At 40.8% G+C, this 15,722-nt stretch overlaps 1 protein-coding gene across 4 annotated transcripts in view; it reads left to right on the forward strand.

The window, feature by feature from the left end:
• Positions 1 to 15,722, forward strand: part of lrba (LPS-responsive vesicle trafficking, beach and anchor containing) — a 150,113-nt gene that overhangs the window by 92,643 nt on the left and 41,748 nt on the right. For all 4 annotated transcript variants that reach the window (XM_068320696.1, XM_068320700.1, XM_068320699.1 and 1 more), the window contains 4 exons: positions 11,791 to 11,908; positions 12,021 to 12,123; positions 14,727 to 14,842; positions 14,973 to 15,085. In XM_068320696.1, coding sequence (XP_068176797.1) covers positions 11,791 to 11,908; positions 12,021 to 12,123; positions 14,727 to 14,842; positions 14,973 to 15,085 — 450 coding nt within the window. The remainder of the gene's footprint in view (positions 1 to 11,790; positions 11,909 to 12,020; positions 12,124 to 14,726; positions 14,843 to 14,972; positions 15,086 to 15,722) is intronic.

The raw sequence follows: 15,722 nt of genomic DNA on the forward strand, positions 1-15,722 counted from the left end.
AGTATTTTATTTACACAGTAAATCGCTGAATATCGCACACTGTTATATATATTTTATTTGGGCAGATCTTCTCATGGAGAACTTTTGAATTTAACTTTGGTCTCTCGTGTCAGAATTACTCAAAAAAAAAAAAATCTATTGCAGCCATTGGTTAACAGATGCTCTTATGTCATGCGCTGGAATTCAATGCTTAAGCAGCTAAATGAATACACAGCATCCATTTTTGTTATCCATCCTAGAACTATGACAGTTTCTAGGAAGACAAATGCTGATTCTGTGACCTTGACTTATTGTGCAATTTAAAAAAGAAATATTCATCTAAAATTTGACAGTCCGTCCCTCAGCATTATACTGATTTAGAGAGTATTCCTCCCAATGTTTGGAGTCATGAATATAATGAGAACAGAGAAATAAATAGTGAAAAATGTCTGGTTGTTTGATTTGAGGATAACTGTTTATTGTCAGGCTCAGAGCTCCAGTGAGTTTAATCAATTCCATTTGGAGGGCAACTTTGTTAATAATATGAAGGACACTAATTCTAGTTTAATGAAATATATGGCAACAAATAGTATATAAATGTGTATGTACATATATGTATACAGTATATGTGTGTTTACGCACACACACCTCCTCAATGCCACTCACTTCATCCATTTTTGCTGATTTTTTGGGCACTTTCTCAAGCATCCAGAATTATCTGTGGTTCCTAAAGACTTTCCCCTCCTGGTTCACATTGACTGGAAAAAAGATCAGGGGCCTGTCAGAGAACGCTTTGATCTGAGTCTGAGCGAGGATTCTACTGTGATCCCCTCACGAGCACAAAACAGTGTCCATGCCTGTGCAAATCTCTGCCAGCAGATGGGTAACCGCATTGCTTCTTTTTATCCTTTTCTTTTCTACTGCGGCGCTTCATTCTTCTATTCCTCCCCCTCTTCATTACTCTGGGCATCACCAGGTGGTTTAGCGGTGTCTGTGCGAAACTGTTTTCATGGGTTCATAAGGAGGAACACTACATGGAAGGCACAAGCGGTCTTTTAAAGCCATCTCAAACACATTTGGTCTGTTATTTGAGCATCTTGTGTCAGAACTGTTTGCGGTAAAATTGACTTTCATTCATAATTAGCTCAATCTGGTTTATCTACTTGAGTGTCTGAAATGTCAATGTATACTACACATACGTCAAATAAAAGTCTCCCAAAGTAATTTACAGCAGAGTGGCCCACAGGCGTTGGTCTTTATGTTATTGCTCTATTTTGTGGTACGGGATAGAATTGGGAAGATAATAAAGATGGCACCAAAACGGATAATATATTTTCTGTGTGTGACACATTTCCTCCTCCGTCTCCTCAATGACTGTGTATTTTAAATCCAAGTGATACTAGTGGTGGGTATCAAGGCTTGGCAATTTTTAGTAAGTTCACCTTTTTCTCTTTGATCCCATTACTTCATGATAATTGCAGGATAGTGTCCCGTTAACTACTCACATACACATGTGAGCCAAGCTAGTACATTTTTGATGCTGTTATGCTTGTTCACACATTTTGTCGCTGTCTTCAAAACTCGGTTGGACCCAGCTGCTCCCCCATAGAGGGCTCAAAGAAAATCATGGCAGGCAGCTAATTGACTTGCAGGCCCCTGCATCTGCTTGGCAGAGAGCCGAACTGATGAAGTCACTGAGCAGATGTGTGTTTGCCTGTCTACGTATGTGTGTTTAGAAGCACCGTCTGCATTTAGTGCAAAACAGTTTTTGTTGTAGAGGCACTCCAGGACACTCCACGCAGTGCACTCTACTCAAAGATGATCGGTAAAAGGAAATATCGGCAAAATCCTATTTGGAAAAACTTTTACCTGACTGGGTTGTGAACTGTTCTTGTGTCCAGATTCAAACAGTTTCATCATTGTAATAGCAGTTAAGGTTGTAGAACATTAATTAGCGTTTTTATTGTTGTTGGTCTGCTTTGTTGTTTCACAATCTGATGTGTAAAAATGTAAGAGGACTGTGGAATAATAAATACAAAAACTAAGTGGCCCATTTGACAGTGTTTTTCTAGGGTTGGTTTGAGTTACTCAAAACCACAGATTGAGGTTGGCCAATAACTTCTGACTCCTGTCAGTTCAAAATAACATCATTACATATGTATATGTAGTCCAAAGAGGGTGTGAAATTAGGTTTAATGGAAATATTTTGCATTGCGGCATAAAAAAAATACAAACACTTTCAGTAAACACTTCAAAGTGTTATAATGTATTGTAATAGTAATGTTTAGTATGCTATTGGAACTCATTTTACATTATATAAGCATTTTAAATTAATTTAAGAGTATTGGAAAATATGAACCGCTGGGCCACACACTGACAGTAAAATCAAACATAACCATGTTAAATCATATTTGTTAGAATGATGTAATAAAGAGGCCATTTTTATTGTATTTATTGAATGAAAATAATAAGTAATCCTTGTAGCAAATGGAAAGTCAAAGCTGAAAGATGATACATTATGACTCATAGTTGCAGAATTGTATTGCTTAAACTCAAAGAATACGCACAATATGAATAATAGCATTAGGTTAAATGCTAATTGTGGCTCTTTTTTTTTTTAACCTCAGTTTTTTTCTGTGTAAATTTTCACACAAAAAAATTGTAGATGCTTTTTATATTAAAATCCCTTCCACATCTTCACAATGAAAGGTTATGTTTTTGAAAAAAACAAAAAACAGTTATTTCTCCTAAAGGTCAGTGTCAGACCTTGGACCATGGAAAGATAATACCGCCGTTGAGAAGACATTGGTAACTCTAATTAGTGGGGTGGTGACGGCTCCTCTGGGTTACCTGGAGCGACTGAATGGATGGTCACTCAGTCAAAGGAAACCACCCTGGTGCTACGTAGCAACCAGTCCCACATCGTTAAGCTCTCCCTAAAGTGTCAAAGTGCTGGGACTAAACCCCTCCCCCTGCTCGCTCCGCCAAACTCTTCCGGTCGCCAGGGACGACCTTAGGCTGCGGTTGCCAATCACAAAGAGCCATGGCAGCAAGAGGTCTTGAGAGAGGAGCGTATTGATTTTCCAGTTAGAGCCTAAGTAGTGTGTGCTGTAGGACTAACGGACAGCCCAAGCAGGTATGTCATTATCAATGAGCCCAAGGAAACGGATCCCCTCACTCTCACTCATTGGTGTTGGCCTCGTCCATTCTGACCGAGCACGTTCTGAGATGGTCAATAAATCACTCACCCACACCACGACACCAACCAGTGGAGTCATGGGATGGGGTTTCGCCCTTTTCTTCTTCACTTCTCAGCAGCTCCCATCCCGCTTCACGACTGAAGTAATTAAAGCACATGGAAGACAAATGTTTCCTGCGTAGAGAAAGTCCAGTTAGCGTGTCGGCTATCACGTGTTCATGTCTGATTTTCCCCATCGCTGAATTCTCAACATTCAGGGCCAGTTTGAGCTCAGACTTCATCCCCTCGCGGCTCACTTTGGCTCATCCAGTCATTGGGAAACTCGATTATTATCATCCTGCTCCTCTCGTTTCACCTCACGGCGTATGTCGAGGCACCGTCCAACATAAACACACGAGCAAACAATTACGAGTGATATAGGCCAATTAGAGGAGATAGGGCCAGATAAAGGTTTAAAGCTTCCTGAAGTAAATTTGTGCTTCCCAATAGAGCAGTTAAGTCCTTTTGCCTTCTTTACTGTCCTTTATCTCTGTCTGTCTCTTACACGCGATGCATATGTACCCAACCTTTTTCCTCCCCTCTGTTCTGAGTGTCAAACCACAGTGATAGTCTTTTAGTTAACAATAAAAGACTTTTATTATTGTGTTTGCAATCTGCTAGCATCATTTAGCTGAAACCACCACCGTGGGCAACTGTAGTTTCACTAAACCAGTAACATGGCCGTAAACCCCGGGTTCAGTTTTAAAGTCTTTCTTTGTTCCTGTAGTTTTCTAATTTGCAGTTTATTCACAGCTTCAGTTCAGTTCAGTTTGACAATTTTAATTTTTTGTCTCATTGCAAACTGACCCACGTTCAAGGCAGACAGACACATGTCTGCAGTCACAAACCGGGTTAGACGGGTCGAGGAAAGACAATTGTCGCATTGGCAATGACACAAAGAACGATTAGAGGCAGTGTCATATCAGCATTTAATGATGACCAATGCCTCCCTTCTAATTACTCTCACACCTAATCACTCCTTTAACTGATAAGCATGCTTGACCTCTCTATCCGTGTTTACGACCTGACTTTGGACCTTAACACAACCACAGACCGCTGTAGCCGAGACCTAGTTCTCACTTAAACAAGAACCTCCAGACAAGACAAAGAGCTCCCTCCTCCCTTTGCACCTGAGCCTAGCCCCTCCATCATGTTCCATCTCTGGGCTTGACTGAACCAGTCAGGGGGTAGACCTCCTCCCTTTTTCCTTTGATTGATCCCCTCTCTCCATCATTTATTCCCTTCGTCTGCCTCTGACACGTGTGTCAAAGGCAACACACCAGCCTGATGGATAGGCCTGTTTATGGATGCCACTCTGCCTGGTAGGCTACTGATATTACAATCAGCACCTGTGTACCTGCTGTTCACACAAGCCTCTGTTATTCAGCTGAGGTCAGAGAGACGCTCCACTGTGCCTGAAAGATCGATTCCCAGCCCAGCGTATTAGAAATGTAAATGTGGTCTTGTTTTGGCAGGCAGGTCTGTTCTGCATTTCAGACGATAAAAATAGATCCATGTGTCGTAGAATTTGAGTACGTATGTGTTGTTTAGCTTCTTTTTATGTGCTTCTAAAGGTAGTATTCCCCATAAATACAAAGTGCTCAGACTAAGACATGATATTCATTACAGCTGCTAATTCTTATAAGAAATCAAGGAGAATTCTTAGCAGATGTGCTTGCTTTTATAAGGTACGCTGAACGCATCGACGTGTGCTTTGTGTAAAGACATCTTCTGTGCCAGAGACCAGAATGTTACAAAGCTAAATTCAAGTTCCTCCATTGCCATTATGGTTAATGACCCATCCAGTCTGGTTGAAATGGCACCTCCATTGGGACGTTCTGCAGATTACTTACTCATCCAAGACTCTTTTCTTGCAGACATCAGCACAATTGAGCATTTGATTAGAGTTACAGGAAACACAATATAAATCCCTACACAGGTTTTTTTTTTTTTTACAGATTAGTTATCCACCTTGCCGACCTAACAATCGGTAACGAAATACACAGTGAGGGCTTCAAAACCAGTCACTTAAAACTGTATAGCAAAAGGAAATTGAATAGTAAAATGGCCAACCCCTCTTTAAAGCAGCGATAATTAATGTTTTTATGTTACCAGTGGATCAAATGACATGTATAATGTGATTATATGAAAGAAGTGAACGAGTCACCGATAATTATCACCGACTCGGCGATTCCCTCAGCTCTTTGGAGTACCTCAGCTTCTGTCAGCTTATTGTTCGGCTTTTATAGCTCACAAGTTTCCTTTCACTCTCAGCACTCATCAGCGTCTTTTCCAAACGCAGCAGGCTGGTACTTCTAGAAAATATGTCTCATTATAAACGCCTGGCACTGAACTGCAGACAGAAGGTTGCACATTAGCAGGTAAACATAGTCTAACATTTAGCTGTTTGACTACCAGATATTCCAAGTAGGATTCAGGAAAACCAAAAATTAGCTAAAAGAAGAGTGACTATTGAACTTTCCATTGGTGCAAATAACTTGCTAACACAACTTTATAAGGTGCTGATATGTCAAAGTTGTTTTCACGGCATGTTCTGCCAAAATTTAATTCATTTTGTCCTAAATTATATCATGACAGATTTATTTATGTACTTAACAAGAAAAATAAATATGAAAAAGTAAAGTAAATGAATCTTGTTGTTCATTTGTATTTCATTGCTTGCCTCTAGAGAATTTGAAATGTTTTCAGATTTAATTCAGTCTTTTAAACTTGAATCTGAGAATAAATCTGTCAACCAATTCTCAAAAGTCTCCACAGCATTTTCTTTATACAAGTCCTATTCTCTCCCATTTCTTTCGACTGGAACAACCAACCCCGAATTCCCCGAGAAGGTTGTACTTTTCACCCCACACCCGCTTAAGCTGGTGACAATAGCCGGATTAGAAAAGAATTTACTTCAGCGAAGCCTCACACCAAACCCAAAAAAGCCTGTCCATCGCTAAATAGAAAAAATGAGAGATTGAAGTAAAGCGGGGAGAATGCGATAGGAGCCGGTCAGCGATCTTAACCTGTCTGATGTTCGCCATGGCAGCTTAGAGGATTGGGCCTCCAATAGCTTGGAGTCTAAACCAGCTCCTGTTCTTCAGTGGAGATTCTGACCTGTCTCCTTGATTTCCTGAATATTGGTGAAAAGCATGGACATTCTCTTTTTCCTGAAGTGCAAGTTTTTACCGATGAGCTTGAATGGTGAAGGAAGGCGTTTATATGCCGGTCTGTGATGTTTCATCAGATGACCTGCAATAGAGGTCTACTCAAATACAAAACTGCTAGAGTCTAGATGGTAATTTTTTTATGCACTATATCCTGCTGTTGTCCAATGCAGGACAATGTTCTAAGTTAGATCTGGTTTTGTGTGCATCACACTATAAATCCATACAGTCTTGTTCAGTCTTGAATAAATGCTGGAGATAGAACTGAAGCTCACAACCTGTTTTACGTAGTTAACTCCATGTTTATTTGTAACTGACACCATTATATTCTAGAATTGCTGTTATAGTGCCTTATGTGTCAGGGCCCTTCTGAGGCTTTCATTGTAGCTCCTACCCAGAGACTGAATGTTTAATGAGTTCTACTGCACTGAAGGCTAAACGTCTCTACCAATTAACCCTAAGATCACTGCAGCATTTCCTTATACCCACACAAGACCTTTTTTTTGTTCCCACTTCAAAAAGGCTAAGCAACCACGGATAGGGAAGGAGAAGAGGCTAACCTGTTGGCAAACAGTGAAAAGGGCAAAAAAGGATTTTAATCCTTATTAGGCTAAATTCAGACTAAGTGGCTCCAAAGATCCTTTCAAAGGGACTTTATTCAGCGAGCACAAACTCTTACTGGGTGACATTTGGGACTGAATGCCTTGAGCCTGTAGGCTTCATAACCTTACACTTGCTGCAAACTGGCCTTGTTTATTTGTCTTAAACTCTCTCACCCTCCAGCGCAGCTTCTTAGTGATGTTTATTTCTTTCGTCTCTTAGTTTGTTTTACTTCCCTCGAGGCAAATAGACCTTTATGTTTGACCAGTGATTACATCTTGAATTAGTAACATGGTGGGAGAACAATTGTTTCTATCAATCACTGGGAACATAAATGCTCCTTACAACCTATATTCCTACTGACAGCGTATCAGACATCGCCTTATCTTTGAGACACGCAAACTTATGTCACATTACATATTTGGTTTTTTAAAAATTGTTTTTATTGAATATAGATCAATTTCTCCAGTACAACAAAGGAGCTCGTCCCTTTCAGGCATACTTATTAATTACCTGACTATAATTAAGATACTTTTACGGTCTTTCTTGGCTTTTTATCTCTTCCTCTTCTGAAGGTAAAATAAACCTTGAATATTTTCTGTGCATTCCCAACAGAGATATAATCCATGCCAGTTGTTTAAGTCTTATGGGGGCTGAAGGGTCACAAGATAATTGTTGTAGTGTGAAAGGAGAGTCATGTGGCTGCTCCTTAGTCCGGTCATGTGATTCCAGGTTTTTACAGTGAGGGAGGAATTTCTTTTTTACCTATTTGACAACCTCCACCACTATTCTCCATTCACTGAAAATATGTCAAAGCATCTCTTCCCAGTGCTGGACTGTTAGTCCTTCCATCTCCCATTTTCTATCTTTTTTTTCTTTCTTTCTAGCTATCACTCAATCTCAAAAACAAAATCTGTCTTAATTGGCTCCAGAGGGCTCGGGGAGACTTTGTGTCAACGGTGAAGAGGGTTCTGATTGGTCCAGAGGCACCGGCAACCAACAGACCCTTGTTAGTGTGTCAGGGCCCTTTGCTTGCTCATTAGTCCGATGAACTCATTTACTGATGGGGGTGACAAGGCCTTGTTTACCAGTGTGGAACCGAGGATGGTGGTGGTGGTGGTGGGGGGTTAAAACGACAGAGGAGGAGGTGAACAAGAACATGTGTGTGGAATAGTGAGAGAATACGACGCGATCATACGAGGTGTGGTGTTTTTCGTGTCAAAAAAAAAAAGAAAAAACTCTTGTCAGCTTGTGTTTGTCTGCGTAGTCCTTTTCATTTGCCGCTTGCAGCTAAAGCGCCATCAGCGTCTCAGTCCACTGGTTATTGTAGATGGCTTGATTCTGTGGTTAGTCAAGTGAGAAGCAGTCACAAATGCAATGCCTCTGATGCACTTTGGTGCAGCGGGTTTGCTGCGCATTTGTGACTTTTGAATAAGAAAAATGTGCGTCTTGTTTAATTAGCTCAAGTCTCTGTGACTACGACTGCAATCCATTGTTCGCAAAAAACACTTTGCGGCGTGGGTGAAGCTGTTGTCGTGGAGGGGATGGAGGTAGAGACGGCTTATGGGAAATGAGAAGCAATAAGCAGCTCTACATGCTGATAAGTCCACAGGTCTTTTTAAATGAATTCTATCAAGTTCTCCCAATACTGCGTGTCCCCCGTCTGTTTTGATGTTGATGGATCACCTCTCTTCCGCCCGCTCATTAATTTCATCACCTTATCTCCTACACCACTTCATTTGACCAAAAGGTAATAATAAATCCCTCATCCATTATCCTTTAACTGAGGCAACCATGCGGAAATACTTAATAACAGGCAACAAATTGAACTTCAATCACCGTATTTTCCTTCAAGGATGTACAGCACATTAAACCCAAACGGGCAAACATCCACATACCATTTATCAAACACTGTTTATGTGCAATTTTAAGCATTTCCTTTTCAGAAAATTGTTGAACTAAACCAGACACTTAGATAATTTGACAAATAAGAACTTGACTTCATTTGGAATTGGCACTGATTTCTGTCGCTTTTGACTCGAGGGTCTTATCAGCGCAAGAACACACATGCTCAGCCTGCCAACGGGAGAGGCAGTTGAGTGCCTCATCTATCTTGAAACCATGCTGCTGATAGTTGGTCTGTTTCTCCCGTAACTCCAAGAATCAGCGCAGTTTCAATTAAATTGAATCTGTATCACGATGTTTCCCCACTTGTTCCTTTATCCATGTTTCTAAAGGGGCATTGGCGGATGGGTTTGCGATGGAGAGGGTCCAGAACTGTCTGCTAGATTCCACTGTGACGGTTTTTGTGTGTGTGTGTGTGTGTGTGTGTGTGTGTGGTTACACACCGTGGCCACAGTCACCCGGCCCCTCTTCATGTGTCCCTCTTCATTCTGCAGTCTTTTGGGCATCTGACAAAGACAAATGACAGTGCTTCAGAAACGAGCAGCAGCCCAGTGCACAAACAGGTTGAAAGAGGAGGAAGAAGAGACACAGAGACGGGAGAGAGAGCATCGCAATCAGACTTGTTCCTTTGTTTTCTGTTTGGCTGTGTCCTCCCCCGTGACGTTCTGAAATTGATCTCAGATGCACCAGACCTGAATCCGTGGATGGTGCTCCATGTGAAATGAAACATCAATAAAATTCCACTTCATACGCAACCGATCATGTTGACATTTAAGCTCCCAGCCCTTGTAATGTTTCCTTCACAGAATCTCCTGTCCCCTTCCCAATCTCAGTCATTTCATTTTTATTTTTAAACTGAAACAATCCTTTATTATTTGGAATGGGAAAATGTAAATGTGAAACAAGACAAAGCACATTTGTTTATTCTTAAATTCTAATTTATTCCAAAACATATTATCTCTTTTAGCTTGACTGATTTGGCTCCATCACTGCTATTCATCTAGAGAAGGTGGTGCAGCCATAATTCCTGCTCAGACAATGACCTCCACACCATTGAAATTTGTCCACATGTGGTCAGAATGGCGAAAGCATTACAGCACAGATAGTTTGTCATACTTCTTGTCACTCGCTGAGCTTTTTTCATCTGCAAGGAAAAGGCCGGGTAATGACAATAATCTCTGGACCATCGAGCACAACTTAGTGTTTTCGAGGAAATTCATCGGTCTAGGGAAAAATGATATCTGCCTGTCTCCTTTATGGTCATTTCTATCGGTGTTATCAGAGACTTCAACTTTATCACATCAGCCTTGGGCATCTTCTTGACATCCATCAAGAGGTCCACCAATGTGCTCTTGGGAATGAAAAGAGTCAACCACCGCTTTTTTTAAGGTGAAAGGTTGCTCCAGAAGCGTTCACTCATCAGACTTCTGAAAACTAGAATTTTATTTTTGATGATACAGAAGCAGAGAAGCTGTTTTTTTTTGACCTACTTTAAAATTTCTTTGGGCTTGGATGACATGTGATTTTTCTAGGATGTAGGATAATTAGATATTCAACATGTTTGCCTTTATTTAAATATAATAAAGTTTGACATCATAAATCACCCATTCAAGATTGTAACAACACAGTTTTAGGCCAACAGAGTTGATTTTTTGCTTCTTGAATGGACATTTTTGCCGACAGATAATTTTCACATCCCACAAATAACTTCATTTTAAAAATAAATCTGTTTTGCTAGCTGATGAGGAAATGGGATGTTTACGCTTTTGTTGAGGTTCGCTACAGGCTGATGGTAAATGGAATAGTCATCTTAAGCCCCTGTTAGGAAAGATGGGAGGCTGGTGGATGTGGCGGCCCCAGCGAGCTTCTCCAAGCCACTAATCCACATTTAATTGAACTCCAGAGACTTTGAAGCGAGTCCGTGATGCAGGCAGCAGGTCTGATGCCTTGTAGAAACAAGCAGGGAGAAACTGTCCTCAGCTGGTTGGTAAGGCCTCAGCTGGTCTGCTCCGCTGTCCCTTCCTTTTAATGAGCTCCTTCAGCTTTACTCCAGCCTTAGCTCTCCAGCTCACCTTTGAATATTTTTGATTAATAACGCACCCTCTAAACCAAACTGTGACAACTCAAAGCATTCCTCTTTCCCCCCCCGTCATATCCCTGTACGCCCCTGTCAGCAGACCATTTTGAAGCTAAAAGCAAAGGTGGAACAAGAAGCGTAGTTAACAAAGCAGTGCTAAGTAGGTTAGCAGCAAATCTAAATGCCAGATTAGTAGTGGTAGGAATCACAGGTGCTGGGGCCAGACATATGGGTCTCCCAGGTATCGTGACTACTCTGACAGCTACCACAAGGTTCATGGGGACAAATTCATATCAGCTAATTGGATTATTTTTTTCTACCTGATGTGCAAATAATGTATATAATATTGTTTGAGCCCTGTTCCAGTTACCTCTGTGAAAATCTGTTGTTATATAAACACAGTATACTTTTGGTAGCACATAGCCTGCCTAGTCCTAATGCTGCTGACCTGTAAAGGACAAGCGATTGGATATATTTATTGTAATTTTCTGGTATTGCCAGTCTCCTACATGCTGTGATATGGATTATCTTTTAGTGGACTAAATGCCTCCTTCACTCCATCTAGTTGAATAGCGGCCATTCTCTCGCTGAAGGAATCTCTTTTTCATTGAGGCTGATCAATATAAGACATTAATCGTGCTGCTCATGCCGTCATGCCATCGCTGTGTGAAAAATGAACTAACCTAACCTTCGGTGTCCTCCTCTCTCCCCTCCCCTCCTTTGCTCTTTTCTGATTTCTTTTTATTCCATTATATTGTTACATCCACTTTAAATTCAAACCTCTTCGATTTGGGGTCCTCTCTTCCTGTTCTATCCTTCAGATTCTAGTCTACACAGAAGGTCTTCATGGCAAATGGCTGTTCACAGAGATCCGCGCCATCTTCTCCAGACGCTATCTACTGCAGAATACTGCTCTGGAAATATTCCTGGCTAACAGAAGTAAGACAGCACCTGACATTTATTTAACAGTAGCCTTGATAGATATAAAATACACATCTTACAGTGTTGGTAACAGTCTTATAACTAGATGCTTCTGTGTGCCTCTTTGCAGCGGCGATCATGTTTAACTTCGCAGATGCAGCCACGGTCAAGAAGGTGGTCCACAGTCTTCCTCGTGTCGGGGTGGGCACGAACTTTGGTCTTCCACAGACCAGGTCAGACATACCGGTTAACACAGAAATAATAATAATTTTTATGTGCTTCAGCCAGAGGTTATCCTTGTTCATCTGTCCATACATAATATTTTATAGGTTATCAATATACCCTATCAATGCTGGATAGATTTCAGTGATTTTCAACAAGATTCCTAGGGAGACTAGGTGTAATAATTTGTCCTGTCCTTTAGCTGTTTATTTAATTATATATTAACCTCATTCTGCCTAAAATTAATTCTATGATCTGTTCACATCTCTTCTGATGAGAAGAATTCAGTAAAATGTTCATACCTGCTTGTGGGTGTGTGCTTTTCATAATTGGTTTGTTGTTATATTTTTGGGCAAATGTGTAAAAGTCCCTCTCTTCATTGCATCACATGCTCACAGGGATTTACACACACACACACACACACACACACACACACACACACACACACACACACACACACACACACACACACACACACACACACACACACACCACACATAATTGGCTTCGCACAAACATAGTTCAGGTCATTTATTTATTTCCATCAGTGTGAAGCACATAGTTGCTTGTAAGCCTGCAGGGCACACCCCCTCTCTTCTCACCCCTCCCTCACATCATGTCTGCTCTGTTTCCGGGCATCGCTGAAGCCAAGACCAACCCAGCTGCTCATGTGTGTTCCAGTGTCATTTCCTGTCAAAATCAAAAGAAAATAAAGTAGTTTCCCAGGAAGGCTCACTGTACGGCACACTTTATAGCATTGTTTAATTATGTGACACATATTTCTAGTTTGATGTAGCACATGGTGTAAAGGTGGCATTGTGAAGTCTCATTTCCATTGTAGAAAAACAGTGGTTGGACCATGATGGTTCTTTTTTTCTTCTTTTCCTCTACACTAAAAGGTAGAGTTACAGCCAAACACACCACTGATTAGTCAGACAGAAATAAAAAACAGTCCAAACTCCCACACACTTGTCTCCTTATAATAACCCAGGACATACTGACAAGGAAGGAATACAAAATGCTCAGTGTCCTCTATTGTGTTGTTGTTGTAAGAGAAGTAAAGGTCAGTGCATAATGTGTGTGTGCTGGGAAAGTATGACTGAGAGAGAGGCGGTTAAGTGGAAGTATTGAAGTGGGATGGAAGTAAAACAGTGAACTGTTAAACTGGCTGTAAAACAACAATATGGCTGACAGCGTGTCAGTTCATAAACACTGGAACTTTCTCAAGACCATGACAAGTCAAAGCTCCTCGATTTATTTCCAAAAATATAAATGAATGAAGAAATTAAGTCCACGAAAGTAAAATATTATTACTCTGTTTTGAATTTTAAAACTCCAAACAGACCGTTTATGCCCCAAAAACAAAGACATGGTAAAGTATAAATCTTTCCGTATACATTTGATTTAATCCAGCACAGAGTCCTCATAGTTATGACAGTTTTTGTCTGGGGAGATTCATGAATGTTTTGGGGAGTTAAAAGGTGAGTCAGAAAGACTTCTGGAAATGTTTTTTTCTTCGGTATTGAGAAACAAAAATGCTCCACATGGCAACAGCGAACACTCGAGGCGAGGTAATCAGTCTTTGCAAGAAAGTTCATCCCATAATGAGTCAGTGTGGATGCAGGAGAATCACGCACGCACGCACGCACACACACACACACACACACACACACACACACACACACACACACACACACACACACACACAGATATAAGGTGAGAAAAGGTATGTGTGTTAGGTTTTGGGATCATTAATCAAACTAGTTTGCAGGCTGGGGACACCTTGCCTCTTTGACCTGAGGACAGCTGTACAAGGCAGCTCAGTGTGTACACACACACATACACACACACACACACACACACACACACACACACACACACACACACATGCACACACACCCATGGAAGTGATTACTGTTGGGACAGGAAAAATTATTTAATGTCCAGAGGCAACAACAATAAATACAAACCCACAGGCCACAGTACACTTAATAATTATTCCTCATTATTAGACATAATCCTATTGCTTTTAATATTTTGCCACAGTAATAAGAGTCACAGTCCATCCTTTTGTCCTCTTAAATATGAACATATAATTGTGATATGCTCTGCTGGCAATTAAAAGACAGAATCCTGCTTGCTGACAATACAAGAAACTAAAGGTGTTACGTCTCGTTGTGTTTAGAAATGTGTATTTTCACCTTTGAGAGGCTTAATGACTACAATCACACATCCTGACAGTGATTAATTCCATAATTTTCTTTTTTTTTTAATTGGATTGGGGGTCATTTGTTTTTGTCCCACTGCATACATCATTTCTGGCCTGTGTGTGTGTATGTGCTTGTGTTGGTTTTTGCACTCAGGCACACATGTTCGGTAAACTGGGTTGCATAAATTTTTTGTGCGTGAACATTTTTCTTCTTAATTAGAAAAATTGTAAGTTCAGTCGATTTTTTTATTTTGCGTTGCCGAATTGGAATCAAGCCCGGAGTTGCGGAGTGATGCGGTGACAGACGTTCTCGGTACCTCAATATTCTCTATTCTCATCCAAGCAGAAATGACTTTAATGGCTCTAAACTTTTTGATTTGTGTTTTCTTGTCCATCTTTTTGCAGACGTATCTCTCTTGCGACACCAAAGCAGCTGTTCAAGGCGTCAAACATGACCCAACGCTGGCAGCGCAGAGAGATTTCCAACTTTGAGTACCTCATCTTTCTGAACACAATCTCTGGTGAGGACGTCACCGACAACCGTGTGACATCACAGAAATCTGATTCAGCTGATTGTTAGTTCATGATACAGTGTTGTTGGTTTTTTAAAAATCTTTGTCGTTCTTTTTCCTCACTTTTTCCGTGGACCAGGTCGGACCTTTAACGACCTAAACCAGTACCCGGTCTTCCCGTGGGTTATCACCAACTATGACTCAGAAGAACTGGACCTCACCCTGCCTAGCAACTTCAGAGATCTGTCCAAAGTAAGACTCAGATTCAGCTCTTCTGTTTTTTATTGTCTTTTATTTCTAATTCCCACAGAAAAAGAGGGCAGTTTAGAAAGAATAGTTTTGCTTCTTAGAGCGTTAAAAGTTATCGTAAATTTCAAAGCAGTTACAAAAATACTTGTCATATTTTCAGTTTCTTTACTGTTACTGATAACACTTGGTTTACTCTAAGTTTGACCAGTACAGGAAATTCAGTAATACTGTGATGAAACATTCCAGATAACCTCTATGATTAGTTGTTAACAGGTATTAGTTGAGGAAAGACCTGCTCTGTTGCAGCTGATTTAAACGTCTAATGTTCTGTCGTTGCGACTCCCATTTTCTGGTGTAGTAGTCATAATGTCCATGAATCAAAGTTTATAATTGAATTCTTTCAAGTCTGACCTTCAGCAGCACCCCAGGAAGTGAAGTAATACTCCCTGGTAGCTCCAGGCATCAAGTGATTGTGCTTAAAACACTGAAACCTGCCCCAGGATGCTCCCTAGCACATAAATACACTCGCTTTCACAGCTAAAACTGCTTTAAAGATCCTCCCTAGCATTGAAAGTAGGCATGCCGTTATTTGCTTGCGTGAACTCTGCCTTTTACACACACACACGCACGCACACACAGA

Source organism: Antennarius striatus, chromosome 8 (genome assembly GCF_040054535.1).
Source record: "Antennarius striatus isolate MH-2024 chromosome 8, ASM4005453v1, whole genome shotgun sequence".
Lineage (NCBI taxonomy): Eukaryota > Metazoa > Chordata > Actinopteri > Lophiiformes > Antennariidae > Antennarius > Antennarius striatus.